Source organism: Plecotus auritus (genome assembly GCF_963455305.1).
Source record: "Plecotus auritus genome assembly, chromosome: 4".
In the NCBI taxonomy this organism is placed as follows: domain Eukaryota; kingdom Metazoa; phylum Chordata; class Mammalia; order Chiroptera; family Vespertilionidae; genus Plecotus; species Plecotus auritus.
Genome location: NC_137775.1, coordinates 16,193,621 through 16,217,355, shown reverse-complemented (window position 1 = coordinate 16,217,355; position 23,735 = coordinate 16,193,621). Strand labels below are relative to the sequence as shown.

General features: G+C 37.8%; 1 protein-coding gene across 3 annotated transcripts in view; it reads left to right on the top strand.

Annotated features, from left to right (window-relative positions):
* The window catches only part of TRDN (triadin), a 301,414-nt gene that overhangs the window by 55,404 nt on the left and 222,275 nt on the right, over positions 1-23,735 (top strand). For all 3 annotated transcript variants that reach the window (XM_080663584.1, XM_080663583.1, XM_080663585.1), the window contains exons 3-5: positions 2,653-2,817; positions 3,872-3,904; positions 18,336-18,395. In XM_080663584.1, the coding sequence (XP_080519710.1) occupies positions 2,653-2,817; positions 3,872-3,904; positions 18,336-18,395 (258 nt within the window). The remainder of the gene's footprint in view (positions 1-2,652; positions 2,818-3,871; positions 3,905-18,335; positions 18,396-23,735) is intronic.

Below are 23,735 nucleotides of genomic sequence, written 5' to 3'. Positions count from 1 at the left end.
ACCAGGCAATATATATATACATATATATATATATATATATATATATATATATATATGTCTGTATATATATATATATATATGTCTGCAGAGTTTATATAATACATTTAAGCATAAGGATAATTAAACAGATGTCTATTTTGTTGGATTTTATTGTTATGTTCCTCAGTGAACACTTAGAAAGAACAGGAATGGATAAATGGTCTCAATCTATTCAGATCATAAAAACCCCATTTGCAGTATTCTTCCATTAGATATAAAATATACTAGGGCTAAAATGTCTTTAATGATGTCAGTACTATCCAGTTCCATATATATAATTCTTTTAAAATTCTCAATTGCAATGATAAAATCCATTCATTTCCTTTCTCTGAGATTTAATCTATCCATTCAGACTACCATACCTTGCTCACACAAAACTCTCCAGAATGTAGCAAAATAAAGACCAAAGAGTAAAGTTACAGTGACACTGAAACCTAGAGATAGGTTTCTCTGAGGCCAGCATTTTATAACTTGTCGTCCTTGAATGGGTTGTGAATCTCCTCAAATAGAACATAAAATTTAAAATTTTCCCAGAAATCTTCTCTCTCTTATCATTTCCCCCCTCTCTGTGGAATCTTACCCATCAGCATAAAAATGGAATATTTCTTCCTTCTTTAACAGTACCAACAACAGAAAACCCATTATGATTCCAGTCCTCCTTCAACCATTTCCAAATTTCTGCCATTTACTTTACAGCAAAATGTACTTACTGCCTCTAGATTCTTCCCATTTGGTCTTGAATGCATCCCACTGAAACTGTCCTTTGGGATTGACAGTGACATCATCATTAAAGCTAAAAGTCACTCTCACTTGACCTATCAGCTACATTTGTCAGTGATCATTCATCCTCAAAACAATTCTTCACTTCATATCTATCTAGTACAGCTAGTACATTACGCTCTTTTTTTCTGTGTTTCAATTCCCCCCCTCTCTCTTCCTCCCTCCCTCCTTCCCTGTTCATCTCTCCTTCTCTGACTTATTTCTATATTCTAAACGTTGGAGCATTCTTGGATATACTCTCTTGTTGATCATATTCAGTGTCATGTCTTTCAATATCTTCTATTCTCTGTCAAACTCCCAAGTTTCTATCTTCAGTGAGGACTTCCCTTTTGTAGATCATAGTGAGCTATACAATATGACATATAGATGTGTAAAAGGCAACTCAAGTTTAACAAGTCTGAAACTCACTACTTATATGTTCCCCCTAAAATCCCTGCTGCTTCTCTCCAGTTCCTCCCATTTTGGTAAATGGCATTTCCATTGTTATGGTTTCTTATACCAAAAACTATAAAGTTATCCTGTGTCCTTCTCTTTCACACCCTACAGGCAAACTGTCAGTCTATACTATTAATTCTATCTTTTAAATACATTCAGAATCTGATCACATCTCATCCCACACACTGTTAAAACCCTGATAGAAATTATGGTAATTTTTTTGCCAGATTACTTCATTTGGCTCCTTTCTGATCTTCCTATTTCCAAGCTGGAATTCTTCCAATACTCAACACAGCAAAAGACATTACATGAGTAAAATCACTTCATTCCTCTTTCCGTGACTTCCTATCACAATCAGAGTTAAAGACTAATTTTGAAGTACTTAACCTTTAGATAATATAATATGTTGGTATAATTCTGGTCTCTTAAAATATCAAAGAGAAAAAATAATCTCTGAAAAACTATTAAATTAAGGAAAACATAAATCTAAAATTTAATTACAGGTTGATGAAAAATCAGGTGCAATGTATAACATGTTTCTGGGTAGACCACCTCTTCAATCAAATCTTAAATACTGTTCTTGCCCCTTCAGAGAAATTTTCTTATAATTTTGAAAATTCCTAAAATGTGTAATTGCTTACATTTTTATTATTTAATATCTCATTCTGCAAATACTTTATATCTCCTAGGAAACAAGAGAAGGACAAATTTGTGGACTTCATTTGTTTTCTAATTTTATCCATTAAAGTTATTAGAAGTTCAAAAACTTTTTAATTTTTTGGTATTGGGATATCTAACAAGGGTAAACAAATTGAATCTAACCAGAGCTCAATATGATCACTACCTTGACAATTCCACATTTTTCTTACTGTATCACAAATGATAATAAATGGACTTATCAGTCTTATTTTAGTCACAGCTACTTAAGTCAACTTGGAACTTAGAGTTTATCTGAAAATTTAAAGTCTTCTTTACCATGATGTTTTCCAGTACAATATGGGCCAACCATGATTTAATCTGTTCCTGACCATCCATAACTTAGAATATATATTGCAATTTGGATAGCATAACTATACATTATTTTAATATATTTCTAATTTTTCCCATGTTAAACTTTTATTTAGATTAAAATTTCTCAAGGTCAGCTGCATTCTTGTTTACCCCATAGTATTTGAACCACAGTTACCCAGTAATGTTTCTTTTTAATTGAATACATGTGCTTACTAAAAAAAAAAAAATGCAATTTATATTTCTGAGCAAAAAAAAAAAATGTAGCCAAGAGATCATTTAAATTCATAAAATTGACATTCATTTAGTCAAAAGAACAAATCTGGAAAAGTTTTTCTTAGTTTTTTGGGGAATTACTATAAATTTTTCTTCTTTTAAAATTACTTTTAGCAAGCTCTATTTCCAAGATTGGCTCAGATCCTCTAAAATTCGTACATCATGCGGTGGAGGAAACTACGGACTGGGTCTATGGCTTCTTTTCTTTGTTGTCTGACATCATCTCGTCTGAGGGTGATGAGGAAGAAGATGATGAAGGGGACGAGGACACTGATACAGGTACAAAGAGCAAAGAGATATATTTAACTGCTGGGACCAATTTTAGATATCCATCCCAGGGGTTTGCTTACATTTAAGCAAAAATGAGAACTTGGGTCAATCTATCTAAACCAAAATGAATATACTAGTACTTCTGAGTGCTCATAGAGAATCAACAGAATGCCAAACGCAGTAAATGTGTCTCATTTGGCTTTCACCTTATAGTTTATCTGCAATTATGAAAAATATGTCAATAGTAAATGCTACCATCAAAGTAGCATTATAGTAGAAGGTCGTATTTTGTGCTACTATAAACCCACAATAGAAACATTTATATGTTTCTTGGAGGAAAGTAATAGCTGTTTTGCAAGTTTATCCTTAGAAAAGCTGAAGTAACTGTAAAACTAAATAGACATATAAATGTTTTATGCACATAAGTCATGTTCTTAGTCAAATCCTATTAAAATCATAATCAAAAGTACATTTATTGAATTAAATGGAGGCGTAGAATAGAGGGACACATTCTAAATGTTATGACAATTATGCAACTAATATATGTACTCATATACTAATAAATAAAAATAAATAAACTCAAATTACACATAAAGTACTATTGAATAGATGTGAAAAGACAAAGTATTTTGATTCTGCATTTTAGTAACATTTTTAGGGACAACCTTAGTCATCATGTATTCAGCCTTGACTACCAGGAAAGCTCCTATTATTTTAGCCCTTTATATGACTTTGTCTGAATTTGTATTTGCTTGGCCCCAGTGAGAGGTGGAGAAGAACAATAGAGAACTGAAATTAACATGATATACGAACTATGATGTATAATTTGGATCACGGCCACAATTTTATTGAACTCATAAAAGTAGAACTATGTCTAATAAATGTACCTAAACAAAGTTTATATTTAAAAACTGGAATTTTGAAAACAAAGTAATATAAGGACTTTTGTTGTCAAAACAAATAGATGTTTTTTAAAAATAAAAAAATAAAATGGGAAAATAGAGAAGCAATATTATACTATGTTAAAGGATTTTCTAATTTATTGTTTTCTGTCTTGGTTTAGGAGAAATAGAAGAGCCTCCCTTGAAAAAAAAAGGTTGGTGTTTTTTGTGTTTTTTTTTTTCACTTTTGAAACTAAAATCTTTCTCTGTGTTAATATTGATCTTCAGCCTAACTTAAATGTACTTTACTTGAGTTTTAGCCTTAATTTATTTTTAATATAGAATATTTAATGATTAGATCAATTATAGTTAGGAAAAGAAATACTCAATTCTTTCCAGTGAAACTGATCCCACTGTTTTCAGCTGATTATTTAATTGATGCCTTCTTCAATAGATGTGTGAATCCATCTACACACAGACCAATGTGAATTGGGATTGTGGGAATGAGGGCTGAATTCTGTGGTTTTGGAAATGCCCCAAGAAGATACCCATGATCTTTATTCTCCACATGGCCAGATTTATTGATTCTAAATTTGTCTTCTTATTTTATTACTAGTGTCCCGGTGCACGGATTCGTGCACATTGAAAGGAAATTAATTAGGAGAAATATTTTAATATCGCTATTCACCCTTTCTCTATAATAGAGGTGTCAACCAAATTCACGATCAACAATGACAGATTGAAACACATGCATGCGATTGGTGCCAGTAAGAACTTTATATGTATCGTGCATGCATGAGTCAACTTACCCTTTCATAGCTATAGAATAAACTTGCTTAATTTGACCTGCTTTCTGATTTAGCTAAACTTTTTCCAGCCCAGTGAAGCACCCCAACTTCTTTCAGGTAATTGTCAGCAACCCAGCAGTAAATATCAACACGAAGCAGATTATTATTGTAGACCATGCAGGGAGAACAAAGGGTAAAATATTTAATTGTATCGGTGTTTGACTATGTTCTGCGCAGTGAGAAAACCTGAAGTCATTTTCAAGTTCCATCATTTCTTACTACTTTTCACATTTCTAAACTTTCTAAATCTCCATTGTCTTGCTAATGAAAAGACAATAAGATTCTACCAAGTCTCCTATCTACCTACTCCAGGACTTCTGTGAGGATCAAATGAGATGAGGCATGGGAAAATGCTTCACAAACATTTGTTGACCTGTAAAATGTTTGCATCTGGCTGTAAAGCAAGTCATGTTTCTGGGCTGAAGAAACTCCAATGGGGCTAGTCGCTAGGGAGAGGAAGCCAAGCGTTGCTACGTGACATCATTACACGGTGCCCACAGTGACCGTTTCTGGGGAAGGCTGGGCTATGGGCCGCATTTTGAGCCATGGGGTTGGCTATGAGTCAGTGGGGTATCACTCCAGGGTGGTGCCAGGGCCTGTGTCCCACTTAGGGAAAGCCAAGTGTTGGTTAGTTAGTACCAGGTCTGTGGTGCCATTTATTTTTAAATGGCCAGTGCGCATCATGGCAGCTCCTACATTAAGCGTCTGTCTCCTGGTGGTCAGTGCATATCGTAGAAACTGGACAGACACCTAGCCTTTTATATATATAGATTGAATTGTTTTTGTTTTTATTTTTAGGTAGTAACTATGGGACATGGTGGCTGAGATAGTGTGGAGGATAATCTTGGAGGCACAAGCATATTCAGTTAGTATGTAGCATGTAGGATCCTGAAGAAGTACAGTTACCTGGGTATGCTTGGATGTGGTGTACAAGAATCCCTTGCAGGAATAGCTAGATCCTTATGTGAATGAGATGTTCACAAATTCAAAAGATGGGCACAGTAAGGCTAGGAAAAAGTGGTATAGTTATGGAGTAAGAGTCTCAGAAGGGCAGAGATTCCTACAGGAAAGAGTAGAAATTATGTCTGCAAGGGAGTAAGGAACACTATCCTCAGGTACTTTTAGTGTAACTGAGAAAATGCCAACACATAAACCAGACTTGACACAATAACAATGTTTCAGTTATTGCTACCCACGTTTAGCAGCAATATCTTGGGAATATTTATTTTAGAGGAGGTCTTGCTGGCTTCTATTGCTCTCTTCCTAGAATACTGGATACAAACAGTGGGATCCAAATTTGGAGCTTCAGCCTTGGTTGAGCAGATGATAATCACCTCACGGTGTGGGGTAAAATCCACTCAGTGTATGTTAATTTTGAAAATATTAATTTGACCAACCAGAGAGAGCTAAACCAGTGAGACACGACTGTGACAAAGCCATCCGAAAATGAAAGTGGTCATGAAGCTATGGAGAGGAGGAAAGACAGGTTTCCTGACTCACAAATCCAAGATGAGAACTCAAGAAGTCAAGGAAGACTTTAGCCATTACATTCAGGTTAAAGATTCTAGATTAGTTTATTAGTCTTTTGAGGTAATTAACATAGTCTTTTTATATCTGATCTTTAATGAATAGTGCCTAGAGCAAAGCCAAACTTTAAGCTAATCAGTTACTAGTCATTATCTGGAAGTAACAGTTTGTGTATATGTCTATTGCAATTGGAAGAGAAAAACAAACAAATAATGATTTCTTACTTATACATAAATTAACTTCTATAAAAATATAAAATTCTCCATGAGTCAATACCTAGTATTTAATAAAGAATCTGTCTTTTTTTTTTACTTGAATTTTCCTGTGGGAATATTTTAAAATTAAGTTTCATGTAATGATTAACATAAATTGCAAATTCCCACCAAGCTATTTAATTATTGTTTCTTAAGGTATTGCCTTGATTCCTCAAATCAACAGAAAAAAAACATTAAATAGTTATTTAGGATACTTTTTAAAAAATGTCAGTAACGCTTATTAGTTAAAATAGTCTAAGGGATATACTAGTATGTGTTTAAAACCATGTATACAAATATCTTCTTGAAGAATTACTAGGAGCAAAATTGATTTTAAAATCACGTGAGTATATATATTTTTAATAATATTATTTACAAAGCTACATGAGAAAATGAACATTTAAGGAAACATCTTATGTACCCTACCTTGGGTACAAACGCTATGTAATTATAAACATTAGTTGAAGTGGACTAAAGAAAATAGATTTCACCTGACCAGCATGGCTCAGTGGTTGAGTGTCGACCTATGAACCTGGAGGTCACAGTTTGATTCCCAGTCAGGGCACATGCTGGAGATGCAAGCTCAATCCCCAGTGTGGAGGGGGGAGGCGGGCAGGAGGCAAGTGATTGATGAATCTCTCTCATCACTGATGTTTCTATCTCTCTCTCCCTCTCCCTTCCTTTCTAAAATCAATAAAAATATATTTTAAAAAATGAAAAATGAAAGCATTTTTAATGTTATTACTAGGGAAGTGATATTATAAGCTTATCCTTATTTTAAGATGAATTATTTTATACATTTTCAGATTTAAAAATTGTGGTTTAAAAAGTTTTATTTTGTAATCTAGAATGATAGTCTCAGAAACATTTGATCTTTATTCATCTAAATTATTCTTTATTAACATCTTCATTAATATTCTTTCCCATTCAGATGTATTTAATATTTAGCTAAGTTATATTAACTAAGTTATCAGGCTTTTGTTGTTAATTCAATTGCTGGTGTCTATAGGAAGCATTTTTATTTAAATGCACTTAAATTGTTAAATTTGTACTTGCTCTTTGAAATAGGGACTGTCATTAAGTTTGAACAGGACCACATATGATGACTGATATTTCTGTAAGATTGTACCTATTGCATGTCAGTGGCAGAGGAAGAGTCTCTTCTCTACTTAGAGCAAAACAAATTATATCCTCCTTATAGTTGTGTTTTTAAATTGCCCTAAAGCTTCTCAGGTCAAAAAGAGCCCAGTAAATTTAAACTCAGTTCCTTCATTGTGTATTTTTCTCACTTTATTGAAATCCACAATAGCTCTTTGCAGTCAGGGTGAATAAGGAAGAGCCAGGAAATTTGAGCATCATAAATATTCAAGACTTTAGGATTAGGCCATTGAGAAGATTGCATCGAGTCACCGTGAGTAAGATAGATGGACAAGTTCCCGTGCCACAGATTTCATTGCATCCATCTTTGCTGGCAGCTTCAGCAACTTAGACCAGGCTGGACATTAAGTGCCCGAAAAAAATATGGGGAGAAAAGGAGGGAGAGTGGAAAGGTAACTAAACTTGTTAGAATTCATAGCCTCAGAATATTGGTTACTAGGTAGGTCACAGTAACATTGTTAAGAAGGTACATTTATTTTTGGACCTCTTTAAATAAGTCTCAATCAGAACTCAGCTTCATAGCTGCACGGTTGTGTGCTGCCCTCCAGCTCCGACGGAACTCTGTCTTTCTCAGTATTGATCGGATCAGTGGTGACGGGGTAACAAAGCCCAGAGCGAACAGACAGTGGGCTTGGAGGTGTCATTAGGATGAAAAAGGCTGAGGAAGCAGAAGTAAATGGAAATATGGTAAATCACCCAGAAATGTACTTCCCAAGTAGTCGCAGCTGTTGTGAGTTCTGGACCCACCGTGTCAGGCAACTGTAGTACCATGTGCTGCTAAAAAAAAAAAAAGAGTTTGTCTACATCAAGGCAAGGAAACTAGAACCAGGATGATGAAAAGAACAGCGTAAGACCAGAGCCCTAAGGAACAGGCGAGAGATCAGATTTTGGCATCAGCCTCATGGGGACTGAAAAGGCTGTTTGAGACAATTCAGCACAGGCCCAACCATTCTAAGTCGTCCTTGTTAGAGCAAGAATAATCTCAGAGCTGCTGCATTCTTACCTGTAAGTAAAACTGGATACGTAATTGAGGTGTGTGTGAATGGAAAGCTGTTAAGTCCATTGTATTCCAGACTCTTTTCTCTCTAGCTCTGTATGTTTCTTTTCCCCAAATCATGATAAACTAAGGTGCAGGTTGAATGCAGACGGCTTAATGTGCTCCCTGTTCCAGATTATGTATTTTCATTTGGAAACACTGGCTGAAAAATAATTAAAAAAAAATCAAAACAGAGCCCAGTCGGTGTGGCTCAGTGGTTGAGCTTAGGCCTATGAACCAGGAGGTCATGGTTTGATTCCCAGTCAGGACACATGCTTGGATTTTGGCCTCCATCCCCAGTAGGGGGTGTGCAGGAGACAGCCAATCAATGATTCTCTCTCATCATTGATGTTTCTATTTCTCTCTCCCTCTTCCCTCCTTTCTCTGAAATCAATAAAAAAATATTTTTAAAAATCAAAACAGAAAAGTTATCAGTGGTTCTCAACTCTGTGTATCAAATTCAAATGATTTCTTAATTAGAATTGTTTTGTCCTCAAAAGACCAAAATCTATTTTAAACTGGCTTGGTGAAAAATATACTTTACTAGAGGCCTGGTGCATGAAATTTGTGCACAGGGGCTGGGGTCCCCTCAGCCCAGCCTGCACCCTCTCCAATTCGGGACCCCTTGGGGAATGTCGGACATCCCTCTCACAATCCTGTACTGCTGGCTCCTAATCGCTCACCTGCCTGCCTGCCTGGTCACTCCTAACTGCCCCCTCTGCTGGCCTAGTTGCCCCCAACTGTTCCCCGCCCCTGCTGGCCTAGTTACCCCTCACTGCCCCCCGTGCCAGCCTAATTTCTCCCAACTGCCCCCCCCTGCTGGCCTGGTCACCCCTAACTGCCCCCTCTGCTGGCCTGGTTGCCCCCAACTATTCCCCCCCGCTGGCCTACCCCTCACTGCCCCCCCTGCCAGCCTAATTGCCCCCAACTGCCCCCCCCTGCTAGCCTGGTCGTCCCCAACTGCACTCCCCCCCTGCAGGCTTGGTCCTCCCTTACTGCCCCCGCCACTGGCCTGGTTGCCCCACACAGCCTGCTTGTTCAGTTGTTTGGTCATCCCTCATTAACACCCCTGCCAGCCTGGTCATCCCATGCAGCCTACTTGTTCAGTTGTTTGGTCAGCCCTCATTAACACCCCTGCCGGACCGGTCGTCCCACACAGCCTGCTTGTTCAGTTGTTTGGTCAGCCCTCATTAACACCCCTGCCGGACCGGTCGTCCCACGCAGCCTGCTTGTTCAGTTGTTTTGTCATCCCTCACTTACCCCCTTGCCGGCCTGGTCATAGGCAGCCATCTTGTGAGGGTGTGATGATCAATTTGCATATTACCTCTTTATTATATAGGATTACTTCAAATAAGTGAAAAATACAAGAGTAAAACTGGCTCGAAGATATCTAGATACAGGTTTTTTAATGTCATTAGTAAATCCCCCTCTCTCTCTTTGCTCCTGACCTTGCTTTGTTCATGTGTTTCACTTGTTTAATTCTTGGTCAGGTTATCCTCTCCATGGCAATTATGATCACCAGAAGTTTGAGGCATATATATATATATATATATATATATATATATATACACACACACACACACACACACATATATATATATATATATATATATATATATATATATATATATATATAATTTATTTATTTATTTTGTTTTAGCAACTCAGGAGAGAAGACTATGCTTTTCCCCAAGTGTTTCAGCAAAACCAGTGTATTTGACTCTCCCTGATTTGTATCACAACTCAAACGTGCTCCATGGAACAGCCACATTAGCATCTTCTGAGAGTGATTTAGAAATGCAGAACCAGGCTCCTTCTAGACCAACTGAATCAGAATCTGCATGTTAAGAAGATTCCCCAGGCGACTCATATGCACATTAAAATTTGAGAAACATCGGTCTAGACAGTATTCTGACTGTGGTTCTAAAACCACCTGAGAGCTGATTGAAATTGGAGAGCTCTAAAAGGGTCCTCACCATGAGAGGCTACAGTAATTGATTAAGTTTGGACTGCAGCTCAGGAATAGATTTTAAAATATCCCCAGATGATTCTGATGTACAGCCACATTGATCCTGTCCAGTATATCATCCAATATGAAGCTCAAATACTGACACTGTCAAAACCTTATCCAAATCTGTAAACTCCACTAGTGATTATCTCCTAAACGGTATCATATGTAATCAATCATTTTCACCTCTGTCTGGTTCATGGACCTGTGGGAAATAGCTTCTCATTTTATAATTGAGAAAATAAAATTCAAAGGAAAAAATGGATTAGTGTGAGATGACTCAGTTAATGGTAAAAATGAAATGGAATAGGTATTATCTTTATTTTAAAATGTTTGTAGGGGTCAATAGAATGCTGTGTTGAGACCACTAATTTTTTTTAAAGTTTAGCTTATTTTATGACATTTAGCAAAGAATTAAACCTAACAAAATAAAGATCCAAACTATTTCTATGTTTATGGTATTCAACATTACTGAAGGAAAGTGTCCTCAGTATTTGTCTATCACTGTATCTGAAGTGCATGCCAACTGAATCACAAACACAAGGTGCTTTGAGGGGGAGAAAATATCTCTCTTTATTTCCTTCAGTAATAGTTGGCCAGTAGTGTACTTTCCTCAGAATTTTTGTTTACCAACAGGAAAATCATCAGAAAATCCTGGAAAAATACAAAGACTTATACATCATTTGGTATATTTATCTAAAATTGTGAGAATTCAACAAAAAAGATCCCCATAATATTTCTTAATTAGTTACTAAAAAGCTGAAAAGGTTTGCTTGGTTATTTATCATAATTATACTTTTGTGTACTAATCACACTTGGCAGAATCTTGCAAATAGAGATATGTTCAAATGAATAAATAATTTGAATTTTTAATATTAAAATTAGAAAAAATGTAAGTAGGCATTTTACATTGTCTGGTGCTTGTGAGATATCTGTAGAAAACATAATGATAAAAGCCATTCTTTGAAATTCACAACCCTCATAATAATTTAATAAACTGGGTTGTCATCTAAAAGAATCAGGATGGTTGCCTTGGTGACAGAGATTACCCCTTCACCTTCTTGAGTCTGTCATTTAAAAATCTTGATTCATAATATTTTTTATTTATTAACAATGTATCATACAGATAGAGAAAAATTGCTTTAAATTGGCCACGTAAGTCTTAAACAAAATTATAAACTACCTACTCAACAATAAGCTTTGTTATGATTGTAAGTAGATAGAAACTACTTATCACAAGCAAAATGCATGTAGTATAACAAAGGAACTCAGAAAGACTTCACTACAAAATAAAATTATTCTTCAGAATCATTAGAGCAACCTAGTTTCACTAATTTTGGTCCCATTGATGGCTATCGCTGGCATTCTTTCCATTTTTAGTACCCATGGCCTCTTTTCCCAAGTTACATATGAAAAAGTTGATCTCAGAGAGTCTTGGGAAAATCTGTTGGTCCCTGATTGCTATTGGCATCATGGGAGACAGAGAGCTTAGATGAACACATTTTGATAGAATTAAATGCCTAAAGAAGACGAAGGAGAACCAAGCTAATAAAACAAATCGTCACTTCTAATTTGGAGACATTTTAAAGATTTTGTCTATTGCAGCGATTTTCAACCTTTCTCATCTCATGGCACACATAAACTAATTACGAAAATTCTGCTGCGCACCAAAAAATATATTATACTTTTTGCCGATCTGACAGAAAAAAAGTATAATTTTGATTCATTCACACCAGACCGCTATTGTTGTGTTGGCTGTTGTCACTTTTTTATTTGACAATCCAAGGTAAAAGATGTCAGTGGCCCTGACTAAATAGTCAGGTATTGCATGTTTTAAAAATTCTTGTGGCACACCAATTGAAAATCGCTGGTCTATAGAGTGATTGTGTGTTTCCCGTGGAATGTGCAGCATTCACTAGGAAAATTCTGCATTATACCTAAGCATTCTAATTTGGGCCACCAGGGGAATCTTGGACCTTGTACGCCACAAAACAATCTTGAAGCTTTATTGGTACCAAAATGGCTTATGATTCTAACCAGGACCGGATGCTGAGACTTATAGGTATCTAACCTAATTGCAAAGCACACATATTTGGAGATAAATAGTGACTGCTTTGACTTTCTTCTTTGTCCCTGTGTCCAGGATTGGTTCATGTCCAAGTGAACTGTTCTTAAAGACTGTCATGATGTTAAATGCAGCTTTTTTGCTGTCACACATTGCTGTCATTTTACACACAGTGGAAGCAGTCATCTGTCTGTGGACACTATTAAATAACTAGACACTAGTATCCTATCTAATAAAGAGGGAATATGCTAATTGACCATCACTCCATCACAAAGATGGCTGCACCCACAGCTGAGGCCAAGTTCCCTTAAGGAGCCTTAAGGAGCAATCAGCAGGGACCTGAGGCTATGCTCTTCTCCACCCCCGTGGGGCTTGACAGGGGACCTCAGGCCATGCCCCCCACCCAGCAGGGCTTGACAGGGGACCTCAGGCTGTGCCCCCCGCCCTGGCGTCAGGCTGGGGCACCTCAGGCTGTGCCTCCTGCCTTGGCACCAGGCCAGGGTACCTGAGGCCACGCCCCTGCCCAGCAGGGCTTGACGGGGGACCTCAAGGTGCGCTTCCCGTCCTGGTGCTGGGCTAGGGGACCTCAGGCTGCTCCCCCCGCCCCAGTGCCAGGCTGGGGCTCAGGCTGCACCCCCCACCCAGCAGGGCTTGACGGGGGACCTCAAGGTGCACCTCCAGTGCTGGGTCTGGGGAACTCAGGCCGCACCCCCTGCCCAGTGGGGCTAGATGGGGGACCTGAGGCTGCGCCCTCCCTCCCAGTGCTGGGCCAGGGTACCTGAGGCTGTGCCCCCCTACCTGGTGGGGCTTGACAGGGGACCTCAGGCTGTGCTCGCCACCCAGCGGGGCTTGACGGGGGACCTGAGGCTGTGCCCGCCTGCCAGTGGGGCTTGACAGGGGACCTCAGGCTGTGCTCCCCACCCAGCGGGGCTTGATGGGGGACCCAGTGTTGGGTCGGAAGAACTCAGGCCACACCCCCCACCCAGAGGGGCTTGATGGGGAACCTGAGGCTGTGCCCGCCTGCCAGTGGGGCTTGACAGAGGACCTGAGGCTGTGCCCCCCTCCCAGTGCTGGGCCAGGGGACCTGAGGCTGTGCCCCCCCCCCCACCTGGCGGAGCGTGTTGGGGGACCTCAGGCCATGCCCCCCACCCAGCGGGACTTGACAGGGGATCTCAGGCTGTGTCCCTCACCTGGTCAGGCTTGACGGGGACCTCAAGGCACGTCCTCCACCCCATCTGGGGAACCTCAGGCCACACCCCCCGTCCTGGTGCCAGGCCAGGGGACCTGAGGCTATGCCCCCTGCCCGGCAGGGCTTGACAAGGGTGGGACTGGCCGGGTCCGGATCTAGCCCAATGTGGGGGGGCCGGCCGGGTCTGGGTCTCACACGATTTTGAGGCACATGTGGGTGAGTGGGGACTTGACTCTGGGTCCCCCTTTTAATGTGCGCGAATTTTGTGCACTGGGCCACTAGTTAATATAAAGAATTTTATTTTTCTTTGAAGTTTGTTAAAAACCATAGAGCAATAAATTTCTATTTTACCAATTTAAATCTTTGAAATTTAATTTTGTGTTCTTATACAAATGGCTCTTAGTTGACAAGATCAATTGAGAGTAACAAAGCAGGCATCAGCTGATTATGAAGAAAATATCCTTGTGCAGTCTAAATTGGTAGCATGTTGTACTCATTTGGACAGGTGCCTGGATGGTCATCATTTCCTGGCTGAAGTGTGTGGAGAGAGAACTGGCACATTGTGTAGAGGTTTTACTGGATTCTTCAGACATCTGATAGCCACAGACGGTGACAGTAGTGATGGAATCCAATCCGCAAAGAAAATGCAATGTGGCAATACAAGATGCAGAGGCATTTAATTTATCCTTAAGTTTGAATCATCAGAAATGAATTCTTTTTCATTTTGTGAGAAAAGAATGTGGGTGTGTAATGCCTTTACAAGGTTAGCTGTGCTTGCCTACACGTGCCTCCATAGAAGTACTAAGGGTCTTCAGAGGAACATCAGTTAAAAAATAGGCTCATGATGTTCTTGCAAAAAAAAATGCTCATATAAGTCATCATATTTCTGCTCATTCTGAGCTGTAGAGATGTGTGTGTGTCTGTGTGTGTGTGTGTGTGTGTGTGTGTGTGTGTGTGTGTGTGTGTGTTAATCTATAACCCCTACTTGCAAAAACTCTGAGTGGATATGCTCAGATCATTGGGTTGTCCTGGTTTGGATTAGGCTAAAGTGTAGCATCAGAAAAAAAAAAAGGTGGGGTGTGGCTTTTTCTTTGAAATTGGTCTGAGTTACACAACTGGGTTGTGTTTACTCTATTAACTATAGAGTTTCCTCATGCACAAGCTTCCACCTACCTTGCAGGAAACACTGGCATGCACCAATACAGCCCATCTAGTCCCATAGAGCACTGCCCTGTCCAAGCAGTGTATTTCCCCAAAATAGGACAGGCTGGGGGCCTGTGAAGGATTTCCAAGCAGGATGTCCTTAGCACCCAATCCTTCAGAGATTCTAACTCAAGTCTAATCCTCCTGTGTGATTTCCAGAATCTCTTTTATTCTTCTGATGGGCTAACAGATGTTTGTGGAACACCAACACACACACCCCTACCTCTAAAGGAAAAATATTCTAAATGACCATTTTAAGGCCTCTCATTTCACACTGAGTGTAGCATTTTATGTAACATTTTAATTTACAATATTTCATCCCTTTTCAAATTCACCACTACATGGAGTAAGAAATCATCTCTTAAGGTGACTCCTTTAACATGCCCAAAGACCACTCACTCTGTCTTTGACAATATACTGCTTTTTTTTTTTGGCCTAAGTTATAAAAGGAGCCAATCTTCTCCACAGCCCTTGTTGGTTAGAATAGGAGGAAGGAAGCAGGGTAGTATTGGCAGGAGGACATTCTAAGTTTAGTTTTTCAATTCACTTGTAAAATATTTAACCCTGTAGATGACTTTAGATTTTAAAAAAGATCATTTGCCTACCCATAGGACTAGATCAATGCCATCCAATAGTAATAAATTGTGAGCCACATATGTAATTTAAAAATTTTAAGGAGCCACATTGAAAAAGTAAAAATAATTCTAAAAATCAATTTTAATAACATATTTACTCCAATCAGGATATCAGGGCTCACTCAGAGAAGCAGAACCAGTACGAAATTTTGCTAATATATTTTATATTAAGACATTCATTACGAGGAGCTGTTCTATGTGATTGTGGGGACTGGCTATGTAAGTCAGGAAGGGAAGGTCACGGGAAAACTTGAGCCCACGTGCATGGACCAAAACCGTAGCCACAGGGAGAATTTCTTCCCTTTCCCTCAGAAACCGCAGGTCTGTTTGCAAGGCCTCCCGATGGAATCAGACAAGCCCACCCAGATGATCCAGAATCATTTTCTTAGTTAACATCAATTAGGGATTTTGATTCCATCTGCAAAACACCTTCACAGCAACTCTTAGAGTAGTGTTCATTTAAATGACTTGGCATAGTAGTTTAGCCAAGAAGACATATAAATTTAAAACCATCACCTCATTATATCCAACATTATATCATTATAATCTGTAACTAATGTAAACTTGTTAATGAGCTATTTTACATTCTTATTTACAGTAAGTCTTCATAATCCAGTGTGTACTTATCCTTATATCACATCTCAATTTGGACTAACCACATATCACGTCCTTAATGTGCACATGTGTCTAGTGGTTACTGCATTGGACAGTGTAAGTCTGGATGGTGATAAACAGTAATGAGGCTGATTATCTTGTATCTTTAGAACTGTTCTGAAGATACAAGTTCTGTGTGTGTGTGTGTGTGTTTACTGTTAGCTTTTTTTTGCCTATCATCTGTAAGATGAAATTTTATTATGCCTTTGTAAACACAATACATTTCTTAAAACAATGATCAAAAGTTTCCACACATGTAGCGCTATATGACATATTACAGTGCAACATTATTTTTGTTACATAATTATGAAAACACTATAGAACCCAAATGCAAAAGGATAAGCAAAAGAAATATAATTCTGAGCCATCTCAACATGTTCTTGGGGATCATTTTGCCCTACAGGGGCACTTGGCAATGTCTAAAGACATTTTTCATGGTTGTGACCAGGGATGAAACTATAGCCCTCTAGTTCATAGAGGCCAGCGGTGCTGCTAAATGCCATGAGCACACAGAATAGACCCACTGCACTCCAAACAATGATCCACTCAACCCAAGAAGTCCATGATGCTAAGACGACAAACCCTGTTTTGAAGTAGATTCTGTAGACATATAAGGAAGAAATTAAAAAAACAACATGAGAAATCAAGGAAGATGAACGTTTCCTGTGCCCTGTAGAGATCTTTCCTGGCACCTTAGTGAATTGTGTTTTTAAAGAGATGTGAGTATCTTAACTCTTTTGTATCTCTATTGCCATATTCAAAGTCAGGGATGGCATGAGGGTAGAGCAGTGGCCCTGCATAGTCTGATGATGAATTAATGAGAAAAAATGAGGGAAGGAAATCTTTACAGTGGCAATTACCTCCTTAACAGGAGAACATGAGTCAGTAACTGTCTCTTCTGAAGATATTTAGGATTTCCTTATGGTTAGTCTTGATTTTAAACTTGTAGAAAATTTACCAAAATTTAAAATCTAATTTACAAATGGAGAGTTTAAAATATATACAGTAATTAGCACCATGTCAGAGCATCTGTGGGATAAAGTTGTGATAATTAAATAAGTAAACCTCATTAACATTTTCCTAAGAAAAACCATGGAATTTAAGATTAAGTCACTTTTCAGAGGTAGTAATCATATTTGCAAACTCTAATCTCAAATTATATCTATCCAAATTAATTGCAAATTCAGAATTAACTTCATTTTCTAACCCTTGCAATGCCTAGATACTGAAGCTAGCAGCAAATTATATATATTTCTTAAAACCTGATGTTTAGAAAAATGTAACAACTAATTCATTTTATGAAATGGGTCATATCTGCTTACAGTGATTATTGGTTAAATTAAATACCAAATTCTGATTATAAATATAGCTTAGAGTCACTGCTTCTGATATATACATATTTTATGAGATAGTTGTTATAGTTCATTTCACAAATTCTTAATTTAATATGTAAAAACTAAATCTTAGTAAATCTAAGTGACATTCTTACTAAGTATTCTTAATTTGCATGGAGAGTAACTGATATAAAACAGCCTGTCCAGAGTAGCACAGTGGTTGAACATTGACCTATGAACCACAAGGTCACGGTTCAATTCCCAGTCAGGGCACATGCCCGGGTTGCAGGTTTGAGCCCCAGTGTGGGGCTTTCATGAGGCAGCCAATCAGTGATTCTCTCTCATTGATGTTTCTATCTCTCGCTCCCTCTCCTGTCCTCTCTGAAATCAATAAAAATATATATTTTTAAAAAGAGAATAACTGATATGAAAAATAATTATACTTTGGGATCAATTTTCACACTGAAAACAGTGACAATATATTTCCATTGATGTAAGTTTTTAAGCTTTTTCAAATAACTCTAATCTGAGGTAATTCACATTTTTTTTTATTTCAATAAATGAGTAATTTTTTGTAGCAATATATTATAAAATCCTTTTAGGCACCTATAACTTGTTATTGTGAGATATAATGATTTAGGCATCATGGTGAATATCTATGTAATCATAACTATGGTTCATATTTTGCACATTTTCAAAAAGACTTTTTAAATTATAAATTCTATTTTCCCCTAGAAATACGCAAAGAAAAAACTGAAAAAGAGGAGAAAACTGAAAGGAAACTTCAAACTAAAGGTAAATGTTTAATTTTGTGTTTATTCTAATTTTTATTTAGTGTATAATACACATTTATATGAGAAAGGGAAGTTTTCATATTTAGTGTTCTTTGTTTTAATTTTTGATAGTGTTTAAATAAGTACCTTTACTTCTCATTTAACTTCAGGCACACATATAGAAATAATATTTAATAATTGGAATAGAAGTAACTTCAAAATGTATAATAATCTTTAAATTATTTACATCTGATATTTACTAAGATAGTACCACAATCATATTTTTGACTTATTAGCAAAATTTTTAATAATCCTATATAATAAAAGGATAATATGCAAATTGAACAGCGGAATGACCAGAAGGCCTGCAGCCCCTCTCCACAGCTGGCCCCACCCCCAGTCAGCCCCTGTCCCAGCTGGCCTGCCGTTGGCTCCCACTGGTGTAGGCCAGCTGGACCTCACCAGTACACGAATTTGTGCACTGGGCCTCTAGTATACTATAATAAGTAAGCGTTCAATTTATCTTAACCTTGAATTTTTTTATTCCATGCAGTACCTTTAAAATATTTGGTGTAGAAATGCAGTCATTACATTACCTCAATGTGTACTGCAAGGCCTTACAACTTTCTTACAAAGCCTTAAGTGGTAGATGGAAGGTGAGGCATGATGATTAATATTCCTTTCAAGTGAACTGAACCCAGTAACTACAGTGCTGCATGACCATCATTGTCTTGCTCATTTTACAAGCCTAATTTGTGTGTGTGTGTGTGTGTGTGTGTGTGTGTGTGTGTGTGTGTGTTTGGGGGGAGGTGGCCCATGAAGTCATATAACTTTAAAGAAACATGGAAAGCAGAAAACATATTTTTAAATATGTCCAGGTCTCCTCAATGGTCAGTTTCACATGAGTTTTGGGTGAAGCTGACCATTTTAATTTTTGCCAGGGCAGAAAGAAAACATAATTACTATTATGGTGTGATACAGACAGAAAGTAAAAGAAGTTTGGAAGGATAAAAATTGAATGTTGTCTAATATATATTATATAAAAACTGGATAATGCAAAATTACCTGTAATAAATATCAAAGTTGCAACATAGTAAAGTTTCAAATAATAGAAGTAATAATTAACCTAAAACTATACCAACATGTGAATCTATACTTAAAATGTCATTTTAAAAAGATATGCTCCATGTATTTCCTTTTGTGAAGACCTGGAATCATTCTACAGACATTCTATCTTTAATCCTATTGTTTGAATTCATTTCATATTGGCCAGCCAATTCTTATACAATCAGGGACATTGAAGCTTACTCAATTGAAACCTATTTATGTTTGTAGCTAGGAAACTAATGTCTTCTTACTTTTCCCTTTCCTTTTTTGGTTCTTAATTCCATTGGTCAGGGAAATTGGACACAGCTCTTAGGTACAGATTGACTAGCCGTGACTGAGCTGGCTCTGCGTTTCTATCTGCTGGGGGTTAAACAGAAACTCAACTGGTTCCACACCAGTGGGGTCTCTGCTGTTTTATCCTGCAGACTGTACGATTAATTTAATAGCAGTGCTGCCAGAGCGGATGGGGGGATGCAGATGGCACCATTTCCATTTTGGGCCTGGCTCTATTAGAATCCTGCTGTTAAAGACTTTGAGCAGTGGGCTGTAGAGTGGGTTTATTAAACGAGAGAGTTTTGCATAATTAAAACAGTGAATTTGGCTGAGGTTTAAAATAACTTTCTCAAAGGCTTGGCTAGAGATTAATACCTGAATATATATCCTGAAACTTCAGCTGTTCAACACTGAAACAGGCCTCAGAGATAGTTTCTTTTTCTCCACAGTTTTTCTGTGTGAGTAGTAACACAATATTTTGTTTTACTGCTTAGTTTCCTCATCCAAGTAGAATAATGCCTGCTTTTTTTTTTATTCCCAAGCTGTTCAGTGAGAAAGTAAATGTGTTTTTATAACTGTTCCCATATGTAGATAAATATATGTTTTTATATATGCCATATTCCATATCAGTTACGGTTAGATGTGATAGGTCATTAGAAATTTAATTGTTATCAAAGCATTTTGAACTATTGAAAGAAAAGATACAGTATATTCAAGTAGTTAGTAGCCTGCAATGATTACAGACAAACCAGCAAATATCTGAGTCTATAAAGATCCATTATGCTGAAGCTGGTGTATTTTGGAGGGAGATAAAAATGTTGGTGATGATAGAAGCTATATGACATCCTATTGTCTCTATTTTTTACTCCTTCAAGGGACTTATATAGAATTGTAAAGTTTTTAAGAGTGTGAAGTTATTGGGAAAGCCATGAAATCCTACACTTAGGCGATTTACTTATCTACTGGAAAGCAGAAAACAAAAGAATATAAATCCCAGAGAACATACATTTCCAAAATAATTTCATATTATATGCTAACCCATTTATTTTAAAGTATCGAAGAATTAATGTTTCAATTCTGACCCTTTTTCATGTAAAATTAGGTGATTTTTATAGCCATTTACATTATGTAAGTGATTTCAATTCATGAGGCCAAGGTAACTTTTATTCCTATTTTGCCCATCTATTTATTTTGTTTGATATTTTTTGTTAGGGAACAAAAGGAACAGTTTTATGAAGCTCAGGAATAAGCCCTTTAATTTTTAACCTGGCAATGAGTACCTATTTTGGCTTTAAGGTATAAGCTCTAAGATGTTAATTAATGTTTATATCTTGTTTTTTTTCCCCACATAAAGGAGGTGGTAACTTACTTTATGATCAGAATAGTGTATATACTTGTGACCTTGTGTTGAACTAATAACATGGTCTATTCTTACTTCTCCTCTTCCACTGCTATCTCCTCAACAATCAATCTCTCAATCAGATTATGAGAGTCACTCCTACACTGATTTCTCTGCATTAACCCCTAAAATACAGGCAATTCATGCTACTCACAGACATCTATCTGTTGCCATCACAGAGCCTTAGAGATAAAACCACATATTCTACAGGCGCATATAAAGCCCTTCTCATATGATCACTGGCAGCCCCACAAATTCCCAGCTTTGTGCACTTGAACACATACCCTCCCTCCTCTGCAACCTACTCATCAACTCCCCTTCACTCTCAGATCTCCTCCTGCTTCCCCATGCCACTCCAGACCACTGGCGTGCTCTCTGCCTTAGACAGGCTGAATTGTTGGGCAGTCTCTAAGTAGGCACTGCTGCTGTCTCATAACTCTGGGCTTTTGTATACAGTTCTCTCTGGCCATCTGGCCATTCCTGTGTAGTCACTTGGCAGGCTTCTGCTCATTTCTTTGGTTCTCAGATAGAATGTAAGTTTCTTTAATAGGCCCTCTTTGCTGTCCCTTAATCTAGGGCAGAGACCCTTTCTCCATGGTACTGTTACACCCCTGCCTTTACCCTTTAAGCATTTTGACACAAATTTTTTTAAATGTTTTCTTTTATTGATTTCAGAGAGAAGGGAGAGGGAGAAAGAGATAGAAACATCAATGATGAGAGAAAAATCATTGATCAGCTGCCCCCTGCAGTACTGGGGATCAAGCCTGCAACCGGGGCATGTGCCCTTGACCAGAATTGAACCCTGGGACCCTTTAGTCTCCAGGCTGATGCTCTCTCCACTGAGCCAAACCAGCTAGGGCTTGACACAAACTTTAATTGTGGGTATCTTGATCTAACTGACTGCAGGCAAAAACTATGTTTGTCTTCATATATGTTCTAAGTCAACCCTGGCATTTACTCCTATTATTCTGTTTCCTTGTCTATGAACAAAGAACTTCAGACTCAGTGGTCTCTCAGATTTCTACCAGCTCTGAATGTGTATTAATATCAAATTATTTTTTTAACATCTGGCAAACTATCCAACACTTGAAACACAGTAATGTTGAAATAATGAATTAATTAAGTATCCATTTTCTCTATTTTGTTAAGCTGTATTTAATTCCTATGAGCAATTTTTCCTTTGAGATTTCTGTTTTTATTCAGCTTTGATTGGACCACTCTAATGTCAAATTTATGTGGTCAACAGCAATTGAAGTATTTGATAGTGAGTTTCATATTGGAACAAAACAATCTGTAAGATGTAATTAGGATACACCCACAATAAAATTTATAATATAATGATATAGATTCAAGTAATACAGATTAATCTGGACAATTTTGAAAACAAAACAAAAAAACAAAGAAAAGGAACCACAATGTAATTATCCAGAGATAAATACTAACATTATTTTTCTCCATTTAGTTGTGTGTGTTTTTAATTGCATATTGTTTTGTTTCTTTGCTATTGCAAATTTTCTTGTTGTTTTCAGATAACATTTAGGCTTCTATTTAACTATTAAGCATTTCAATTTACTCATAGAACAGAACAAACCAAAAAAGACTAGAACCTGGTGGAAAACACATACTGAGATAAGAGAACCTGGTCCATGATGTCTCCTAGACAAAAGGAGGGCCTTTTAGGACTCAGAACAGTATGCTTCTGCTCTACCACCTGGATTGTCCCGTGTTCAGGTGCCAAACTGACCTCAGACATGGTGAGAAAGTTCACATGGCAGAAGTGTGTGCTGACCGATGGCATGTGGTCAGCATCAGAGTGAGCCAGCCAAGGGAAAGGGGGGTACCCTGGAAGGCACATATTGTACATGGAAAAACTGGCCATAGCCATCACATGATAATATACATTAATTTATTTACAGCACTTACTTTGTGCCAGACATTACACAGAGCACTAAAAAGTTAGAGCTATCAGACTCAGTTCAATGAGAAATCCAGAAAAGCAAATACAGAGTGATACCAGCAGATGGTATAACTCCACAAAGAGATGCCCTGGAGGAGAGATCATGGTTGAGGAGGTAATTGGCTACCTTGGTTGCAGAACAGGTTTGACTGTGGTTTTCTGGTAGGGCCTTAGAGGCATGGGTAGGTTGAGATTTAGGCCTTTCATAGGGCTGTTATAACAAAGCATCAAAAGCTGAGTGGCTAGCCCCAGCTGGTTTGGCTCAGTGGAAAGAGCATTGGCCTACAGACTATAGGGTCCCTGTTTCGATTCCGGTCAAGGGCACATGCTGGAGTGGCAGGCTCAGTCCCCAGTACCGGGCATGCAGGAGGCCAATCAATGATTCCCTCTCATCATTGATGTTTCTATCTCTCTCCCTCTCCCTTTCTGAAATAAATAAAAAATATATTTTTAAAAAACTGAGTGGCTTAAAATAACATAACTTTATTGTCAGTGACAGAGGTTAAGTAAATTAATTTGCAAACCATCAATTGATAGCCAAAGTCAAGGTCTCAGCAGGGTTGATTTTCTCAGGGGACTGTAAGGGAGAATCTCTTCCCACTTCTCCCAGCTTTCTGGTGGTTGGC